This window comes from Ambystoma mexicanum, chromosome 1p, assembly GCF_040938575.1.
Source record: "Ambystoma mexicanum isolate Mex_15411 chromosome 1p, UKY_AmexF1_1, whole genome shotgun sequence".
NCBI lineage: Eukaryota > Metazoa > Chordata > Amphibia > Caudata > Ambystomatidae > Ambystoma > Ambystoma mexicanum.
Genome location: NC_090921.1, coordinates 954608831 through 954630957, shown reverse-complemented (window position 1 = coordinate 954630957; position 22127 = coordinate 954608831). Strand labels below are relative to the sequence as shown.

Below are 22127 nucleotides of genomic sequence, written 5' to 3'. Positions count from 1 at the left end.
GGTGTTCACACGGGCTAGGTAGCTGACCAGAGCACAGAAACGAGTCACAGCATACTCTAAGTAACACAGAGAGAGGAATGGAATCGAAAATCTGCTGCTGTGTGTTGTGAAACGGTCTGTTTATACTTATTGAGGAAAAAGGCGTCCTGCCATTTCCATGGCGACACGTCATTAGCTGAAGCGCAGCGAATGCTGACACAAGACGTGCTTTGGCGTTGGGAAATGGGCGGTACGAGTCTGCTGATGACCGGCTCAGGGGCGGGGGATATGATTTAGGGCCGCAAAAGCAGGTCAGCCAGGGCGATGGGGGAAATGATAGGATTATGACAAAATGGCAGCTCCCTGGTACTTGTTTTCGCGTACGTTTAATGGACGAAAACTCGGGTAAGGTCCATAGGAAAGTTTTCTAAAATCGAGCCACTTAGGATTCAAAAACATGGCCGACCCGTAGAGACAATACAAATTTTTACTAGACCATGCCTTTAAGGTATTTGTTGAAACATTGAATGAGTGTGGCATTTGTAATTGGATTTAACTTAATTTATATCGAGCAAATGGAGTTTTCTGCATATTCATTAAAAACCAATATGCCCAATCATATGAAGAATATGCTGTTACCGTGTTCAGTACCAAGGGTTCCACAATCTTACCACACCTCAATTACCCTTACGCCTGCAAGCGTTTGAAATCCCTTAAGAACTTTGAACGGTGCGAGAACTCTGAATGTATTAAATTCGAACATGGAGTCTCGGACAACGTTACCTTTGCAACTGATGCCATTGTCCAATGACTCTCTAGTACAAAAGCGAGATCAGTTCCTTTCCGTGCCAAGCAATCTCCACCCTTTATCTGATCATACTATCTTAGAATCAGTAAAGGTGGGAGGCGCGACGCATGTGAATTATGCGTCGCTTTCGTTGTCGCCTGTAAAATTCCCGATGTTGAGTCGAGACAGCTCTGGCATTTCTATCTATGCCAGTCAGTGCGAATCTCCAATTTGTATTATAGATGATAATAGCTTGCACAGTGTACATGGTGACACGTTGAACTCAATAAGATCATAAGCACACTTAACATTGCTTTCTTTTGTGCACCCGACGCCACGTGTACATAGTCAAGTACAGAATTAATGCACTCCCCAGAATACCATTATGATTGAACTTTCGTTAACAGCAATCAATACAACTATAATGAGCCTGTTTAAATTATTTGAAGCACTTGATGCAAAAATAACCAAACAAGCGGTTCAATTTGACGAATTATCACAATGGTTTAATCACAATTGCAAAGCCATAATGGGCACTAAGAGGAATGAATTTAGCCAGAGGAAAAAATTGTCGGAACCAGTTATAATTTCTGAGGAAAAACATCACAGGTGCCTATGCTCATCTCAGCTGTTCCATCTTGTGTCCCCTTAGAGACAGTATCCCATTTACTGGCGTTTGCCGACATAATTCGACCAATCGAAGAAATTAATGGAAATAATGTCATACAAACAATTGATGACTCGTGGACGACCACCGTGCCTTCTGTGCCTTTGAAATAAAATGTAAGAACTTGGCTGGGATTAGAAACTCAAAAAATACCCTTAATGCATTTTTCCAAGCTATAAGGGGGTCCAACAAAAAGGAAATCTTTACCTAAGGACCAGGATCTGAGACAAACATCAATTTAACTATAAATATGGAAGAGAGTGGCGCTGTTGACAGTGGTAATGATTCATCTAGTCGACACGTGTTGTCTCAGCAGCCACCCCCATATTCACCGTTAAACAATATTCAGCAGATAATCCAAAAGGCAGAGTGTCCGGAGAGGAGGTTGGAGAGTGAGACGATAGTTAGGAAAGCAGTAACTCTCCAGCCCCCCAACTTTAGAAAGTGAACAAAGTAAGGTGGTGATGGCTAAGTTGAAACAAGCAGTAGCTGTCCAGAAAGACATTCAAATATTTGTTGCCATTCAGACTGTAACAATAGATCTTCTAAAGAAATAACTGTAAGTTGGGTCAAGCTGCAGTGCCAAAGGACTGCCCTTTGAGCTATAGTCAACAGATGATCCCAGACAAACAGCAGATCAATAGCACCAATAATGAGCCATCTAACCATAGTCTCTCGCGACATGCACACTCAATGAATTCACCGTGTCATACCCTCATTATGAAGTGCAGAGAAGGAAACTTTAAGTCCTATGACCTTAATAGGAGAAGCGTCCTGAACATTTTCAGTGATGTGGTAGAACTGGAAGATGTTACAACACGAGACATTGATCAAATAGAGTTTGTCTCAGACTTCTCGCGGTTCGTAGTTAGACTATGGATCCCTTCGGGAGTCGTCCTGAATACCATCTGGCAAACTAAAATGAGGTTGTTTGAGATGGGATTTCTAATCGCTCAAGACCTGGAGCGAATTGCAGCAAGGACACAATCTAAAAATACCAAATATCTACCCAAGTGCACAGACAGAAAGTGGTAGGTGGCTGTCGGCTCCGCGCTCTCTGAATACTTAACCATCAATCCAAGCTGTAGTGCCAGTCCTAAAAATAGCCAGTTGGAACACTAGAGGCCACTTGCACTTAAAATCTTCCATTAAAAACTTGGCCACAGTATATCACATCATAACTTTACAAGAAACGTGGCTGACAACAACACCTGTGTGGGATAGCTACGAAATCATATTATTACCAGCAATCCCCGGCAGAGGAAGAGCATCCTCAGGACTATTAGTGACAGTCAACTTGAAAATGGGATTTTCTATCTCAGCTTGGGCGGCAGAGAGTGCTTACATTCAACTAGTCAAAATTACCAGTTATCAACAAAAAATAGCTCTGGTGAATCTTTATCGAAACACGGCTGGCGTGGTGGAGGAAGCTTTTTATGCAGGCCTAATTAGAATACTAGACTTGGTGTATATGACCCCACATATTACTCAAACCATCATTATGGGAGACCTGAACTTAGATTGCTGGAATGACAAGCAGGCAACAAAGGATGTACATAAATGGACTACTTTCATGGCAGAACTAAATTTTCATATGGTAGATGGGACGTCCCGGCACATCCCACATGGCACAAACAGTAGTGTCAGTACCATCGACTATATGTTGACGAGAGTCTCCTGCAGAGAGTACAGAAGCTGGAGATTTGTGAACAGAAGCACAGTGATCATAACTTATTATCCCTAGATATTGCCTGGATCTCATCCCAGACTAGAAAACAGGACTTTAAACAAGGCTTAATGATCAACTCCTCAAGGATAACACGGCAGTGGAATGATCTAAAAATGGCTGCATATAGGCATACTGTGGAGAAAAATGTTATAGCTGACTCACCAGTCCAATATACTGATTTATTATTGCCCTTCGCAAATACCATTACTATTCCACATAAATATAAAATTAAACATAAACACGTTTTTGACTCAAGAGATTCAACTTAAACGAGCCGAGTATAAGAAAGAAAAAGAAAGCCATAATTGCGGCACATACTCAATCTTGCTGGCAAGAACTGAAAACTGCCAAATGCCGTTATAAAAATTGGCTGAAGAGTAAGAAAGCATCTATGTTTCAAAAAGACAGGGAAAAGATGGAGAGAACTATGGCTAATAAAAATTCGGCTGAAATGTGGCAGCTACTCAATAACCACTCATTCCATGCTCAAGCAGATGCCCAGTTGATTGGTGTACATGAGCAGCAATGGATCAAGTATTATACTGACTTATACGCTGACGATCGATATGACATGCTGCATTATGTCCAATGATCAGTAACATCTTGGAGTGTAGACTTTTCTCCTAGCATCATTGAAGTCTTAATAAAGAAGGCCAGTTCATCCAGGGCCGCAGGGCCGGACGGCCTGTACAACGCAATGCTTAAAACCAATTCTTATGAATGGGCATTGATCTTAGACAAAATGTTCAAATTAACATTGAAGTCACGTACTGTCCCTTTTATCATGGAAGACGTCGGTAATAGTACTAATCTTTCATCATTACGCGTTGCATTCTGACACCTCCATTCGCATCCGATAGACGCTGGATGGAGTATTGTCAGAAGGAATACCTACAGCTCGTGGCCTAAAGCAAGGATGTCTCCTAGCCTCAGCTATTATTTTAACTATTTCATCCATGATACTAGGCATGTATTTGAGACGGTAATCTCACTCGCCCAATCTTAATGGCCATCCCATTAAAACTTTTATGTATGCAGATGATCTTGTGCTGATCTCGAAAAACCCAAGTGGGTTTACAAAAACTGTTGTCAGCATTTAATGATTATATTGAACAAAATGAATTGAAGATAAACACAGAAAACGCAGATTGTTGTATATTCTCTGAAAAGATCTGGTCATCAAACATTTCAATGGTCAATCAATCATAGGTCACTGACGATAGTACCACAGTACACTTACCTGGGCATGATTTTTGAAGGTAGCATCCATGCTTAGGGTCATATAGAGCGTGTGGAGTGTAAATTGGACACAGCAATTTCCCAAACAAAAGTCATTATGTACCGTTATGGTACATTTTCCATTAAGCCAGCATTGAATTATTGGAACCAGAAAACAGTCCTGTGTTTATTATATGGTCTTGAAACGTTAACATTCAAGCCAAATTTTCAATTTCATAAATGGGAAGCAAAATTCTGGAAACAAATAATACATTTGCCACAATGTATACCAGGCTGTTGGATCGGGTACGAGCTGGGTCTAGCTTTGCTCCATGCGCTTTATCATTGGCGACTATGTGCCTTGTTTCGAAAGTGCTTGATTTCAACGGAACTGAATGTCATCTTAAAAACATTAGCTAACTATTTGTTTTCAGCTCAACATGCTTATGTGTGCACATGGACAAGAAAGGTGTACCAAACTTTAGCTAATCATGATGTATCTATTGAGATGCTGGCAAAACAAAAAAGTTGATAGCTGGAAGGTTTAGAATAAATCTTGACCTCTGGCATTGCTCTGGGCAACCCTCCAGACCATCTTTCTTCGCCTGCCAAGCCATTACAAAAAGGGAAAAACCATATGCAAATCAGGCTTGGTCACAGCCCCAAAGGGGTAGTCCAGCCCGAACTGCTAGGTCACATCCCTTTTGCACGAGACCACAAGAATCCATAGACATGTTTCAGCCTTGTTGGGCGTCATCAGTGAGGAGTAGCTTGGGTCTGCAGTCCGAGCAGGCAAGGGACCCACGTCTGGGCATACCCTTCACGCTCGGGGTGACAATAGCAAAACAAAAAAGTTGATGGCTGGAAGGTTTAGAATAAATCTTGACCTCTGGCATTGCTCTGGGCAATCCTCCGGACCATCGATCTTTGCCTGCCAAGCCATTACAAAAGGGGAAAAACCATATGCAAATCAGGCTTGGTCCCACCCCCAAAGGGGTAGTCTATTGAGATGCTGATCACCAATCCTGACAAGGCCAAAGACCAGATATATGGTGCAGATTGGATCAAGACATGTGAAATGTGTTTGCAATACGTAGATGGTGATTTATTTAGGTTTCCACCAAAAAAAAAAAAAGTCTGCACCTTATCTTGTCAAAGCGCCTTCTCTGGCATGTCGATCTGCCATCTTACGTATGCGTTTTAACCTCTGGCCAACAAAAGATGTACAAGTTAAGCGGAAATTGCTCACGACTCAAAATGTTTAGTGTCGATTTTGCTCTAAATTAGAAGTGAAGGAAACCTTAGAAGATCTGGTTACAGAGTTTGCAGTGTTGCAGAATGCAAGAGAAACTCATTTGGCAAGACATTGTACATTTTTAGGATCATTGGAACCGCAACAGTGTTGGTCGCAGATTTTGTGCTCCTCTTATTTGCCAATTCAAATAGCAGCGACCAACTTTCTGCAAAGTTTGAAATTGGAAGGAATAGTGATGTAAGATTAGTGACTATGATTAGGACCTGTACAATCTAATATGTGCACAGCTTTGTAACAACTGCAGATGAATTTATCTTATTTTATGTGTTATGTTGGAAAAAAGAGGCAACAAATTGATACATTTTATTGTGTAGTGTTAAGTGTAATTTTGAAAGGTTGATTTAATTCAGCTAATACAATAAAAAAATAAAAATTGAGACGTGTCCACAGTAAATACTGCAATGAGTAAACATTACCCCTATATTTAAACGTCATATACAATCCTTTGCACTATTTTACAAATAATGTGGGGTAATGTTCATGAACAAAAGTGTTCCCCAAATATGTCCGGATGCCCTGGCCGTTGGCCTCCCTTCCCCACATTTTCAGCAAGGGGCAAGGCGGGTCACTGTAGCAAAGCACACTCTCTGGCTTCTGCGGAATGAGGATACAGTTCCATTTTCCCAGTTAAGAACCTTCTGTGTCCAAGTCTCTTTACTTCTTGTAAGTCTCTTGACGCAGAGGGCCTGCTGCACCAAAAACAACACGCAAATGTTCTTTTCCCTTTTCCCAGCATTCAAATTGGGTGTTCACTCCGGATCCTCCTCTGCCGGGCTCAGATCCTTTTCTTTGCTTCATTTAGTATCCCTCAGCCGGACTCGGACCAATTGTGACGTATATTAATCTATCGAAGGCTTTTGAATCTGCACAGGGTTTAGCTTGACCCGTTGCATGACCACTTTGATCTCAATATTTCTTTCTCTCACACTCAGCATCCGTTGGATGCCTAACAGAGACTTTCGAATGAGCACCCCTGTGGCGCTGGACCACTGTGTATGATATCTGTTCTTGGCTTTCCAAAGTTCAGTTATAAAGTTCAACTACTTTCTTTGGCTTCCAATTGTATTTGCATCGACCATCCCAAACTTCTCACACACTCTTCTCTTTATACAATGTTGCTACTGGCAGCCTTGGTTCAAAACACAAGCTGGTTTGGTATCCGTCTCTCCGACTCTTCGGCTGTGCTGTCTTTTCTAACGCCTCTTTGTTGTAGGAGTAAAGGCGAGTGCCACAGCAGAAATCGCTCCTCCCCGCCTTGGTTATCGACGCGGGAGAGCCCCAGGTATCTCTGACACACTGTGCAGGTTTGATCAGCCTTAGTGCCATGTCTTTGGTTTCTAAGGCTCGTGAAAGTAACGGTCTTTACAGGTCAAGGGTACTTCCCTCCTTGCAACCCTCTCTGGTCTTTCCGTTTTCATCCTTGTATTAAACTGCCATCTTGGAACTGATATTTCCTTATGTGTTTTGCCTCGCTTAGAGTTTGATTTCATGCTCCGCCTTTTATTCGTGTGGGGTAGTGTAATGTAAGTCGGGTGTGTGTAATGATCCATAATTGCCTGACGATGGTGTTGGGACATGTCAGGTATACAGCTCTGGTGTTAGTACGTTGTCGTTCACGGTGAACTGTCCATGAGAAAGTGTTCATTGCGGGAAAGGGGTGCGGGGCGGAGGGTTCAGTTCCTAGGTATCCTACCTGGTAGGATGGGGAAAAGATATTACAAGGAAGGAGATACCTCTTCCCACCTTCCGGTGTCCCACTTCCACTCTCCGAAGACCCTCACCCAGGTGATCATCGTGCTCTGGTCCACCCCCAGGAACTGGATCCAAAAGTAATGGCCGTGTCCTGGCCACCTGATTGACCAGATCCCCGGGGACTCGCTAGTGAGACACCTTCAGGTTTCTCACAGTACCCTTAACAAACCTGGGCTGAAAGATGTCAAATTGTGCAGCTTTGGAAGCCCAGATTATTAATTGCTCAAGCACAAGGAGGCAAACATTTTACTTGGTGCGTCCAGCAATGGTATTGGATGATGATTGCTGGGATTTGACCCATCTCCTTTTTTTAAAATATGGACCACAATAGACATCGTCCACGAGGAGTACACCTCTCATTTAGAACCTGTTTGAAGATAGCATTCAAGATATTTGCCCATAATTCTGGAGAATTCATGAATGTATCATTTGCAAGGCCATCTGGTCCCGAGCCCGAGAAGAACTCCTTTGAATGATTATATTATGTATATCATTTGAATCAAATGGTAAGGCCAAAGAATGCTGCCTGATTGTTCTAGACCCCATGCAATGCCCCCCCAACTCCACACTAAGTTTTTTCAGAGCACATCTTGGTGCCATTACACAACCACGCTTCCATTAATTCGAGTACTTCCTTAAACATACTAAAAACCACCACTTTAGAAAATGCCTTGGAAACCCAGAACCATGGGTACTTTTCCAAGGTGTAGCCTCAGCCTTGTGGTATCTTGGTCCCTTGCTTTCCCTTTCTGTGTTGTCTGTCTTCTCAACCCGGGTGGTCTATGGACTTGGGTTAGTCCTAATCCGTGGGATTCTTTTATCCCCTTGTAGGACTTTTTTAATCTCAGCCCCAGAGGACTATGGGCTCTGGTAGCCCCAACTAGTTAGCTTCTTCTACCCGCTGGTGGGTTCTTTAATTCTTCAGCCCCTATTGGGCTCTGTGCTTGCTCAACCTGATTTTAGTATCTCTTCTACCCCCTTGCATGATCTTGACTTTCTTAACCCCCAGGGGGCTCTGGGCTTGCTCATCCTGAGTTAGTGTCTTTCTGCTCCCCCTTGTGGATCTTGACTTTCTCAGCCCCAAATTAGTTTCTTCTATCTGCTTGCAGGATTGTATCTTCCTTAGCCCCCAGTAGGCTTGGGGCTTGCTCAACTCTATCTTTTGATGGCCACACCGCCCTCCAACCATTCCCCCTTCTCAGCTGTGTACCTTTTTATCCTGCAGCGGGGCTCGCGGTTGGCATTGGGATCTCTGGCCCTGGCAGCTTTGCGTTGGTCTTCGCATGTTACTCTCCGGTTCCTCTTCTTCCCTTTCGGTACTTCAGCATCAGGTGTCGGGACGCCTGTACCTCGGGTTGCATTGTAGCATGCTTCATGCCTCAGCAGTTCCGGACTGACTAGGATCGCTTCATCGAAGCAGCTGCCATACTTGTGGAGCCCATGCTCTCCACCCAGCACATTGGCTCTGTGGTTCTCCTTCCTCTGCACGAGGGACAGTCTGTCTTCTGTGCGGGTTGCCGCTTTTTGCTTCCTGCCGGATGCTCTCCATCTGGTGTGGTATCCGGCCAGCTTTTTGCTTCCTCAATGGAATTGGAAACATAAGTCCATTGGCCATCAGCTTTTTCAGCAGCTCGGAGCGAGCAGAGTATCACGAAACCATCCACCTAGAAGAGGCCCTGCATGTCGTTAACAGGGTCTCTTCTCACGTAACCAACAAACATTGGGTTCTTGGAGGAAAAGGGCAGTGGGATGAAACCCTGTCTTGACCATTCCTTTTATACACAGTAATGATCCTTGATCAGTCCTTATCTTCATTAGGGTTGATTGTACTGTATTCTGACATATTGCGTTCAAGTATGCAGGTACAGTGTTGTGATGATCCCATCACAACACTGTACCTGCATACTTGAAGGATCATTACTGTGTATAAAACATACAGAAATATAGGAAAAACTTTCTATATTAACAACAGCAAGACAAAAGAAAAAAACAAAACAAATAAAAAAAGAAGCTGACGCGAGGACTGTAGGTCCCAGATATATACGAAATATACCCACCTCCCAGAAAATACATTAATCAGGGATAAGTGGGGGTCTTTTAAAGAAAGAACCTGCCCTCAAGGGAAAACCTAATAAAGTCAATGTTGCTTCATCTCGAGGACAGCCTTTTATGACAAAACAGAAGTGTTTCCAAAACCTTTTTGTTTTTTAAGGAACTATTATAAATAAAATTTTATCATTTCATGTCATCTGATTTGATTGATAACCTGATTTGCTTGATGATCTCTCTTGGTTGATAATCATTTTGAGAAAATGTCCTGATGTTTATGTTGTGTGGTTGATGTTGACAAATTCTAACACCAGCCAGCGTTTGCAGAGTTCCAATCTCACTGTCTTTTATAATATGCTGGCAAATGATGGTACTGAATAACCATTATTTCTCTTCCATGTGCATGTTTTATTGATAAATTACAGACAACATTGTTTTGTTGTGTGTTCCTTAATAGGACTATCAGTTGGACATTGCATATGTCATTTGAAGAAGAAAAAGGTCTGTTGCATTTGTGAATCTCTTTCACGGTCTATTAGGAATGATTCTATTATCAAAGGAACCTTGAAGTTAGTGTGATTTGCTTTTTGCATTCTGACTTCAGTCAATGTTGTCAACAGTTCAGGTCCCAACACGAAGAAAAGCAAGAAAACGGTTCATAAAGAAAATGAAATAAACCTATAGTTTTCTATTTATTTCTTCACAGACTGCCCAGAAGAAGTATTTGATGCACGCTCCCTCTTTGAAAAGCTGCAAGAGCAGAAAGATAAGAAGCAACAGGAATATGAAGAACAATTTAAATTTAGTAAGCCTTCCGTTTGTAAACACTATCCACCATTATGTACTTTATTAATCGGTTTACACTGTGAAGTATGATCTTCCAATCTTCTTTCTTTAGTCACAAAAAACATAGTTCTCCAGTATAGAGCCGCTTATAGACCTCCCATGCTTAGCCTATATCCTGGTGTCAGGTAAGTGAGTACATGGTTTCTTTAAAAGTGGCATACTCATAGAAACAGGGATAAAACAAAAGACCGATCAGCAGCCTTTCAGCTGCATTAGAAAGGCCCAAACCTTAGCCAGTAAGGGTGGTAGGCAGCCAGGGCTCCTGGAAACAGGAGACTTCATTCATCTGTCACATCCTTCTGAGCTGCCTGATTATTTATTTTCGACTTTGGATATTCTTCTCTTCCGGGGGAGCCTGATATTTGGCAGACAAATGCTGGAACTCAGGATAGACACATTCTACGTGTCTGTCTGGAGCCTCATAACTCTAGCTCATGTAAGATTTGTATGTCCTTTATATCCAAGGATCATCATGAAAGAGTCCTCTCTCAGTAGTATGCCTTGGAAGAACTTGTTAGAATAAGACAAATCTTCCTTGTCTGGAGGTTATGATTATTAAAGGTGCCTTCTTTAAATCTGTGAATGTTTTCTCAAATAAGGCTGCTAAAGTGACTAAGACCCATATTGTTGCAGAGGGTGCCGTGTGAAAAGACTGAGTCTTCTCACTTATCTTCTGAGAGTTCTCAGCAGTCATCCTTGCATACAATGCAAGCTTTGGTGATACAGTTGAAGGAGATGTCGGAGAAGCTGCTGACCTCTAACACAGCAATGCGAGAAAGATCCAAGTAGGTGTTGGCGAAAGACAGTGCTGGACAAGGCCCTGAGTGGCATCAGGATTTTTTGCGCTGAACAAAGAGCTCCACAATGATCTGGCACCAGAAGACAAGGTGCCGAAAGAGAAGGCACCAAAAGATGTGGCACTGAAAGAACTTGCATAGAGAGACAAGGGGCGTAACAAGACAAGTCACAAGGTACCTGGCCATACAGCACAGAGTCAAGTGGCACCGGATAAAGCAGTGAAGTTGACACACACGAACAATTGACAACGTCTTCAGCATTTGGCCTATCTGGACAAAGCAAGGAAGCCTGGCAGCTTTAGAGGCAGAAAGATTGAGATTAAAAGACAAGTTATATGGCCGAAACTCAGATTACGAACCATCTTTTGCACTTGAACTAACTTCTCCACAAAGGTCTTCAGAAAGGCGTCCGTCTATGGAAATGTTTTGGAGAGACTTAGAGTCCTCTTGGACAGTAGGCTTCCTTCTAGGCATCAGTCTATTGTTTTCGAAGAATACATATCAGTTTTATTGCCACCAGATGACCCTTAAAATGTTGGCATGGAAGATTTGAAAGGAGATTTTCACTTGGGGCTTCATGTGGAGGATCAGGAATTGGAAATCAGGGACCTGGACTCTAGGACGCAAGGACCACCTCGGAGGTCAAACGCTTCCACACCATATGATATCTGGTAAAGAAGGCAGCTAAAGAGTTTCATATTACTCTTGCCAAGTACAGAGTTGAAGAAAACTAAACTTATGAGGCTCCAAACCTCTGCTGGTCACGTATTAATGATTCAGCTGAGCTTGCCTGGTCTTGACCAATATTTCCGAGATTATGGAAACCGTTTGTTGGGAACTTAATGAATCCCTTTAGAACTCCAGCGGTTACTGGTAGAATGGAAATATCCAAGGTTCTCCAGAATCATTTGTTGTGAAAGCTGCTAAAATAAGGGCGGTCTGCACCATTTATTTTTATTTTAAAATATTTATATTGGCATTTATGTTTACATATAACTGCGTTCTGTTTGCCACTGTCAATTGCCAAGGATTATGTCACAATCTCAACAATGAGTAAATCAACAATACCGTAACAACAACAAACATCTGCAGGTACAGTTTTAGAGCGCTTGGTGAGGCACATTCTAGATCACATATTTTAAGAGGCATGGTCAAGAGGGCGGGCATTGGCTGTCCTCTGTCCTCCCTTACGTTTCTGTCTTGCCACAACTTTCTTTAGTGTATCACATTATGTTCACGGCTGTTTATCATCTGATGGGTGAAACATGTCCCAGGTCATTTTTTTCCAATGCTTCGAATGCAGGACTTGCATCACCCCTTGCTCTGGATACCCCATTTCCCCATACTCTGGTTTCCGCCTCCGTTCAGTGTTCTAGTTTTTTCAGCCATCTGGTGTATTGAGGGCCAGCCGGTGTTTTCCATGCCATTGCAATGGGCCTTTTGGCCAATATGCATACCATGTCCATGAATTTAACGACATGTATAAATTTGCTTATTCTCGGGTAAGCTCCCAACAGACACTCCGGTGGAGTCCAGGCGTAGATTACTATCCCAGCGTTTCTGCTGGCTTGTTCTATCTTGGCCCAAAAGTGTTGTACCTTCGGACACCTCTAGGACATATGCGTCTCTCTGCATCATTCGAACCACACGAGGTGCATAATGGACTTATCTTTCTGCTAAAGCTAGCTATTCTTCTTGGTGTTATGTATGTTTGGTACAGGACGTTCAGCTTTATTAGCCTAAACCTGGCATTTCTAGAGACCTCTCGAGGGTACATTAGTATCCTCTCCCCTTAATGTCACAGTAATCCTGGACATTCTAGAAAACTTTGCCAAAGTGTAAGGAATCCGCTTCAGCAAAGAAAAATCTTGCATATACCCAGTGGCTGGACTGGCAAACAGAAAAGAGGGAGACCTCCCAAATGTAGGGATTTGCTGGCATCTGAAATAGTTTAGATACTTAGGAGTGAACATCTGGCACACGCCGGCACTGATGCATGAGAACAACACTGAGGCAGCAGTGAAGGGGTTGAGGAGATCCATGAAATTCTGGTCTAAGCTACCATCATCAGTGCCAAGTTAGACATAAATTTGTGAGTAAGGTTTAATGCTTTGCTTTGAACTAGATTCTGTCCTTTACTGAAAGCCATTTAGTGTTCCGTCTAGTCTCCGACATATGTTGCGATGTAGGGATACTTTGCGCTCTTCTGAGTGCATTATTTTGAAGAATCTGTAGTTTGTTGACATTCTGTTTGTTGGATCCAAGATAAAGTGCATTACAGTAGTCTAACTTGGAAAGGAGTAGTGCTCTAGCTAGTGTGATACACTTATCTGCGTAGAGGAACTGTTTGCAGGCATGGATTATTTTGCACGTGTATGCTGAGGCAGATGCTGTGGCATTAATTTGTCATTTCCAATTCAAAGCTGAATCTAGGTAAAAACCCAGAGTTTTTACCTCCTTGGCAACTTTAATAGTGATGCCGTCAATGTTGAATGAAAGAAAATGAGTGTTCAGTTTGAGAAGTCTTGCCGGAGCTCTGTCTTTTCGTCATTCAGACAAAGGCCGTGCGTGGCCATCCACGCCTGAATAGTGAGAGATTTTGTTCACCAAGGTGGAATTAGTGTCATTGTCGCCAGACATAGGTATGAGAATCTGAGTGTCATCTGCATAGTTAGTGTAGGTGACACCCAGATTATCTAAGACATTGAATAGGGGTTTAGTGAAGATGTTGTACATTGTGGGTGATAGGCAAGAGCCTTGTGGTACTCCACATGTAATAGGTCTAGGTTCTGCTTAAGCAGTGGAATAGAATACTCTCATAGAGCGATTGTCCAAGAATAATTGGATCCAGGTCGTAGCTTTGGGGGAGAAGTACGCGGCTGTGGTAAGGTGCCTGCATAGTACTTTATGGTCAACTAAATCAAACGCGGCGGAGAGGTCTAATAGGAAGAGAGAGCCAGTTTCCCTTTGTCCTTTAGCTCATCCATTTAATTTTTCAGATCGATGAGAGCAGTTTCCGTACCATGTCTGGGTCTGAAACCTGACTGGCGGAGCCCCAGAAGATTGTTATTCAGAAGGTAAGTTTGTATTTGCTGATAGGCTGCCTTGTTCAATATTTTTAATTCAAATTGTACAGTTGGTATAGGTCTATAATATGTTGGAATATTAGGATCGAGGGTAGGTTTCTTTAGAAGTGGTAGGACCCAGGCGTCCTTTAAGTTAGTAGGGACAGTGCACAAGTCGATTAAGGTAGAGATGAAAGGGGCAAGGTCCCCTGCTGCTTCTTTGATGGTCATTGCTGGGCAGATGTCTCCCTGACATCTTGAAGGTTTAAGGGAGCCTATTATATCCTCCACTTCCTTACTGGAGACTGGCTTAAATTTGAATTGATTAAGTGGTTTGGTCGTAACTGACAGAGATCCCTTCGGAGGTGAAGTGTTAGCGAGGTTCTGTTTTTTTTTATTTCTATTTTTCTTGTAATAGGGATATTTTATTAGATAGCGCAGATTTAATATTTGTGCACCAGGTCTGGTCCTTGGTGCAGGTATCAGTCGGAGGAGTAGGGGTTTCTAGTTCTCTTAAAATGACAAATGGTTATCTTGTACTAGAACTGGCCTTATTGATCCTGTCGTTGTAGGTCTCTTGTTTGGTTCTTAGAATCTCGGACTTGTATTTGGACGCGATTTTGATAAAGTTCTCTTTGTAGGGTTATTTTTCCAGACGGATTCAGTATTCCTTTTTCCAAGCCTTAAGCTTATAAGGTTCAGGGTGTACCACAAATTGAGGTGCCCCCTTGGTTTGCTTTTGCATATTTTTAGAGGTGCGATTTTATCGATGGCTTCAAGAAGGGTGGAGTTGTATAAATCTACTAAAACTGCCGGGCCTGAACTCGCCACCGTAGGGTGTATGATAGGATCAAGTAGTGGAAGTAGATTTTCCACTGTCACATTCCTTTTATTTCTGATAATTAGTGGTGGCGCCATGATGTTCAGCCGGGTAGTTTTGTGGGCTATTTTGAATAGTGAAAGATATTAGATGATCAGTCCAGGCACCTGGCTTGCTAGATGTTATACTTACCTTGCAGTTAATATCAGCAACCCAGTCTAGGATTCTACCTTTAGAATGGGCTGGCGAGTGGACCCTTTGCGTAAAGCCTAGTTCAGAGATAGTATTGGCAAGTGCTGTGGCATTGACATCATTTTGGTCATTAAACCCCCGATTAAAGTCCCCCGAAATTATTACTTGTGAGATGGATTTTGTATTTTTCAGTGAGTAACGCTTTGAAGTCCTTCTCGAACGTTGTGATCGGGCCAGGTGGCCTGTAGATAAGGTGCATAGTTATAGTTCGGGAGTCTGATATTGGCATTTTAACAGAGAGATGTTCGCATGATGGGGGAGAAGAATGTGCTGAGACTCTTAGTCCCAATTTTGTTTTGGCGGTGAGGGCAATGCCGCCTCCTCTGGACGTTTCCATGTCTAATCTAAGCAAGGAATAGTCTTCTGGCATAGCAAGTGAAAGGATCGGTCCTGCTTGTTCATGGAGCCAGGTCTCTGTTATTGCTAGAAAGTCGAGTTCTTTGGAGCTGATCAGGTCGGCGATGTCTAGTGCATGCGCTACCATAAATCTGGCGTTTATAAGGGCACCTTTGATAAGTCTGGGGTTAGTTTCTGGAACTTTGAGAGTGTAAGGTAGGTTTATCTGACCAGAAAGGTTATTATTAGTTTGGCTGGGTTTAGATTTATGACTATTCGCATCTTTTTATGTTTAAGATTGATGGTCGAGAAATGAGTTTTGTTCAGTCTAGACGTCAGCCTTTGGTTTCTACTTCAACGTAGCAAGGTTGGTTAGGTGTGGGCTTGGTGGCATATCACTGAATCCATTGGTCCGGAGTTAAGGCACAACTAGGAGTAGGACTGGGTTCTGCAGCAGGCGTATGGTTAGAATCTGTTTGATTAAGTGGGGGCAATAATTTAAATGGTCTTATGCTTTGTGCTTGGGGAGAATTCATAAGGTTAACTGTAAACGGTTTAAGTGGAGGAAGAAATGTAGTTGGTGTAATGCTTATCGGCTGTAGGGTGGTCCGAATTGTGGTCGGATTGTTTGTCTTAGAGGTCATTCTTAGGGTCCAGGGCGTGTGTTGAAGGTAATACCTTAAGGTTTAGCATATGTTTGACTGGGGTAGTGGAGCTGTTGCTACAGATTAGTATTAATAAGCCTACAGTGCCTAGAGTGATGGCGTGCATAGCTAGGAGAGTTGAAGTATTACATCAGTGTGGATACTGTTTAGGAGGTTGATGAGGATGGAAGGCAGGGGTAGTCATAGAAAGGAGAAGTGGTGCTGGTTGGGCCCAATTGAAGTTTACTTGTAAGTGAGCAAAATACCTAGCACTTAGCAATGACGGAGTACTCACAGTGGTGAACTTACTGCTAAAGTGGAGGCAGGCAAACGGGTATAGGCTAGCTGTAAGGGTAATTTGAAGTTTCAGTTACAAAGAGGCTCATAGTATGTAAGCACAACACATAGGCTTAGCAATCATATACATAGTAAAAGGCGCGTAGATCATATACACAGCGAAAAATGTTCAAGGACCTTATACATAACACGTAGGCCTAGCAATCGTAAACCTAACAAGGGCTCGTAGATCATATGCACAACGAAAAAAGGTTCATAGATCCTAAGCGCAACACATAGGCTAAATGGTCATGTAGGTAGCAACAAGGCTCTGTGAATATCTCCAGGTAAAAGATGTTAACATTATGATCTCCAAGTATGAAAGTCGATATGCCCACCTCAGGCCTTTGAGTGGCAGACATATAGGCTAGGCATTGAGAGTATCAACTTGCGTGACAGGCGAGACACGTTAACTTTACTTTAGTCGTCATACCAATATCTGTGATTATCTTGATGGGACTAGGGGTAAGCACCTATGCCAGACATAACGAGTTAACGTGTTTACTCATATAGTTGCACACAATAGAGAAGGTTCACCCGACCTAAGCCGTTGAAGGTGTTTAGATTTTACAAAGAGTGTGAATACCAAGTCACGTATCAATGATCTAATCGGCGATAGGTGAGAAAAGATGTACAATACTAGCTGCTACACACAGTGTAGAGGGCGAGTGCTTATTACAGTAGATTATGAGCTTACTGCGGTATCGCTGACCTGGTCGATAAATGTCTCGAGTTTGAAATGATACTGAGAGAGACTATGAACCCTCCAGGTGTCCACGTCAATGGCTGATGGGGGATCTTTTCTGTATGTTGTAGACCTCGGGAATAAGGGATACCATTATCGTCCCTTCTGTGTCCCTTCCGGCCCAGACAGGCACAGACAGGCCCGGCATTTTGTAGTGGGCCTTTGGAAAGGGGCCGGCTCGCGCCTTCTGGTGGTGCCGGTCGAAAAATAAGTATGGCGCGACAACCAAACCGGGCACGCAGCTCGGAAAAGTTGGTTGCTTAGCAAATGATAAACTAGCGGGGGCCATTTTCGGAAGGCTGCACGTGTAATTACACAGCATTTCAAATGGAGAAGCTGGTCATTGCTGATCGCAAGGTCGGTAGTTGCAAAGAAGTTTTCTCACGCAATATTAGCAATATTTAGCAACGTGGCAGTGCAATTGAACTCACTGGGGGATCCGGCAAACAGGCTTACTCAGCAATTCCGCGGAAGGTTGCCCTTCTCCTGAAGCCGACGGTAGATGCAGAAGGTGAGGGATAGGCTCCTGCCCTGCTGCGTACGTAGATCGGCACGAGGTGGAATGGCACAGACAGGCCTGGGCATTTTGTAGGGGGCCTTTGGAAAGGGGCCGGCTCGCGCCTTCCGGTGCAATGCTACTGGAGACTGGAACTGCATACTAGAAACTATGAACCCGAATCAAGGAACAACGGACTGAACTGTAGACCAGGAACAAGGAAAACTCGGGACTGAAAATCTGGACGAGGATAACAAAGACTGCACTGTAGGATGCAACAGAAGGTTTAAAAGTTGTGCAAATGTTCAGCGTCTAGCGGAGCTGCTGTGACCCCTCCTCATGCTGCAGGAGCAGCTGGGTCAGCTGAGGCCTATAGTGCTACATGTATGTGAAAGGTGAGCACTCCTGTGCCCAAAGCGCTCGACCCCAGAGCTGATTGCCGCATCAGAGATCCACCTACTGGATCTTTTTTCATTTATTTTCACATGTTTATCTTGAGACTGCCTGTCTGTGAAATGGCTGCCTGTCCGTTCTCTGCACCGGAACGAGGCTGTTTGGCTTGTTGCTAAGCAACAGCCACAGTATTTGAATTGTGGTATTTCCGCCGGCAGGCGGAATCTGACCCGCTTCGGCGAAGACCTGCTAAGGATAAGCCCCTGTTTGCCACTATTCGCCACGGCCTGCCCAGGTGAGAGCTTCTGCTCCCCCACCACATCCTTTCCCTTTTCCCAAACATTGACCTAATGCTTCTTCAGTCCAAATCTTCCTAACTGCTTTGGAGCCCTCTTGGCCACCTCACGTGATCCTTGAGCCCACTGCGGCTATATCTCCCTCATACGGCACCACTATGCAATACAATTCCGCCCGTGTACCGTAGTCTATGGTATTAGCTATTGGGCTCATTCGCGGCCTGCCAGATTACCGTTCCAGACCTTCCACTGCTGTTCCCGACCTCAACATTTGTTTCCCCCCTTCCCCGCTGGTGTTGTCCGATTCGCAGTCATTTTGTCCTTTGTGATTTACACTGCACTGTTTTAACCCACTGCGACTCTCTACTGCCTGTGGACCTCATACCTAGCCTATTGTATTTGCGAGTGCCTTGCCTAGCCTACTGTTATTTTCTATTGCCTTGTGAACACCACATCTAGCCTATCGTGCTCATGAGTGCTATCCGTAGCCTACTGTGATTCCTTATTGCCTTTTTTGTTTTTGAGCACCACATCTAGCCTATTGTATCTGCAAGTGCCACACTAGATGGTGTCAAAAATGTATGCCGCCATCAATGTTATAATTCAGCTTAATCTATATGCCACTCTCCTCTCAGGTCTGACAGACAACCAACCGAAGTCCCTGTCCACCTCTGCCATGACGCTGAATACTACTTGTAACAGTCCTGACACTATGCCGACTCCTGCATACATTGCAGATTGGATCAAGCCTACCTTGTTCCTGCCACCCTTGACACTCCCAGACTGAATCAAGCCCACCCCATTCCTTCCACCTCTGAACTACCGAACTTCCAATACTTACCCACTTCCAACAGATCCCATCACCGCCAATTACCTTAATGACCACCACGTTATCCAACTAGGCAACGTGCCCAGGAGTCCAAATTAGACCCCCACATCAATTACCAAAGCAACAATCCAACCTCTATCAGTGGTGCACTAATCAACGCCAGATCCCTGGTAGCACATGCAACTGAAATTGCTGACCTAATCAATGATAAATACTTAGACTTCCTAGCTATAACAGAGACTTGACTTCATGCAACTGCAGACACATCTCTCCTTATTGCCACACCTGACAATTATACAGTCCTAAGATCCGATAGAGAATCTTCTAGGGGCGGAGGAATTGCCTTCATCGCCAAAGCCATTTTAGGTTTCAGATTAGTCTCACACTCTCACTCAAAGACATGTGAATCTATGACAGTTAAACTTCCTCTCAACAATGCGTGGACCATAACGATGCACTTGATCTACAGACACCCTGGCCCCATCGGCTCCTTCGAAGAAGACATCAGCACTCTTCTCTTCACTAATACCAAACATTCCTCCCAAATCCTAATTTTAGGTGACTTCAACCTGAGTCTCAATGACCCCAATGACCAATCTGCCATAACTCTAGTTAACTCCATGACAGAGCTAGGCCTTATACAACGTGCCCTGCTCCCTACGCATGAAAAGGGAAGAACGTTAGACTGGGTAGCTGACCTTAAAGGAATGGTTCGGTCAAACATTTTTATTGCCCCTACGGGTCGGCCATGTGTTTTTAAGCCTAAGTCCCTCGATTTTAGAAAAATTTCCTATGGACCTTACCTGAGTTTTCGTCCATTAAACGCACGCGAAAACAGGCATCAGGGAGCTGCCATTTTGTGATAATCCTATCATTTGCCCCATCGCCCTGGCTGACCTGCCTTTGCGGCACTAAATCATATCCCCGCCCCTGAGCCTGACATTATCAAAACATTCATATTCCCCGCCTCTCTCCGTGACGTTTCTGTGCTGCGTAGGCAAACGCGCCCAGTCGTCTTCAACGCGACTTCACACAGAACCCGGAAACCAACACAGATCAACTCACAACAGAGCGCGCCACAATTTGGAATATGAAACTGTACTTTAAAATCAAACAGCAACACGGTACATTTGATAAAGTACATTTATTTGACATTAAATGTTTATAGAATATTCAGCAATTGCCATATGAACTCCGAATGCCATTTATTTTCTTTTGCCATTTATATCTCTATCCGCAAATCAGTAAAAGTTTATCGTGAGTCACACACTGTTCCTTTATGGTACACAGGGTGTTGGTTTTCATTAAAAGAAGCACTTTGGTCGCACGTTGAACCGCAAGGCTGTTCCATCAAGTAGGCACTAGGCCAGCGTAAAGGTTGATAGGTTGCTTTTAGCCGCTAGTACCGCATAAGGGCATATGGGCCCTTGGTGATTGTCCCATAAAATCATCAAAGTGGTGCAGTTGTTTACAAGAAGCTGCAGCTGGCGGTTGAAAAAACCATCTGCCGGGGTCTGAAACTGGTGGCAGTAGCAGTAGGGAAGGATACCTGTTTTGAAAACATAAAATGTATAATTAGTCTCACCAGCCGATCTTAATCTTAATATTAATATTTATATTATATTAATATTATTCATTTTATTTATTACGGCTGAGCTGAAACTATTTGCTTTCAAGGATAGTGCAATGGAGTATGTTCGGCTCTAAAATCAATGCGAAAAGTAATGAAATAAATCGAGGTTAGTACACAATGAGAAACAACTTTTTGTCTACATGCGTGTGGAATGTGTACCTGCATGCCCATGTGCCCGCTACAAGGACGATCCCACAAACGTTTTCCTAGCTCTTCATTCATTCATTTATTCATGCATCCATCCTTTAATTCTTCATTCCGGTATAAAAGCGTCTAAAGAGTTACTTACATTATATTTGCAATTTCCATTGTGTCTCTGCATAATGCAGTCCGTAAATCCCACTGTGTTCTTGACAACGATTTTTCGTATACTGAACTAACATGAAACTCGGTCTATTTTCAGAATGTTCTGCCTTATCGTCTCTTACGTTATTGCACCCCCCTCCCCCTTCAAATGAAGTTCTTTCGGCATGGTCCCTGTCTCTCAAGGTCAAAAAACAATAGAACCTTATACTGCCAGTGCGAGTTGTGGGCCTCTTCAGGGCACGAGCTGAAAATCAAAGCTGCTGACCTTCACTAGAAATGAGCATACATTCTTTCTTTGCAACATCCCATAGTAAAGCCATCTGTGAGAACTTGAAGTTTCAAATCCATCTATGTACTGCGCCTCAATGTGCAAATGCGAACTGGCTTTTCTCCCATCTGCAACGGATCGCTTGGCGTGTTATAAGGCCCCCAATTTTGTCCTCCTTGTCTGCGAGCTTTGAAGCCCCAAAGAACCATAACTATTGAGACTTTTAATTTTTTGGGGAAGGTCAGGGAAAGTATAAAGTACCCGAGGAGTTGAGTTGAAAGTGAGATTTATTGTTTTTCTTTTTTTATTATTTGCAATACGCAAGCCTCCCCTTGGTTAACAGTGCGCAGCATTTACATGAGATTGCGAAAATTAGTTACATCAACAAAAATATATACATACACATATAGACAAGGTCAGCAATATGAGGTGAATAGAGAGAGAATTCAAAGATGAGACCCAGGTTGTTCGCCATCCAGGATGGTGAAGGTGGGGGTTAGGGTTTGCGTACTTTGTATGTACACTGTACAATAACATTTATTTACAAAAAGACAATCGTATTACAATTA

General features: G+C 43.3%; 1 protein-coding gene across 2 annotated transcripts in view; it reads left to right on the top strand.

Moving 5' to 3' along the window:
- PSME3IP1 (proteasome activator subunit 3 interacting protein 1) overlaps positions 1-22127 on the top strand; it is a 232585-nt gene that overhangs the window by 77359 nt on the left and 133099 nt on the right. For both annotated transcript variants that reach the window (XM_069653393.1, XM_069653383.1), the window contains exon 3: positions 10203-10301. In XM_069653393.1, the coding sequence (XP_069509494.1) occupies positions 10203-10301 (99 nt within the window). The remainder of the gene's footprint in view (positions 1-10202; positions 10302-22127) is intronic.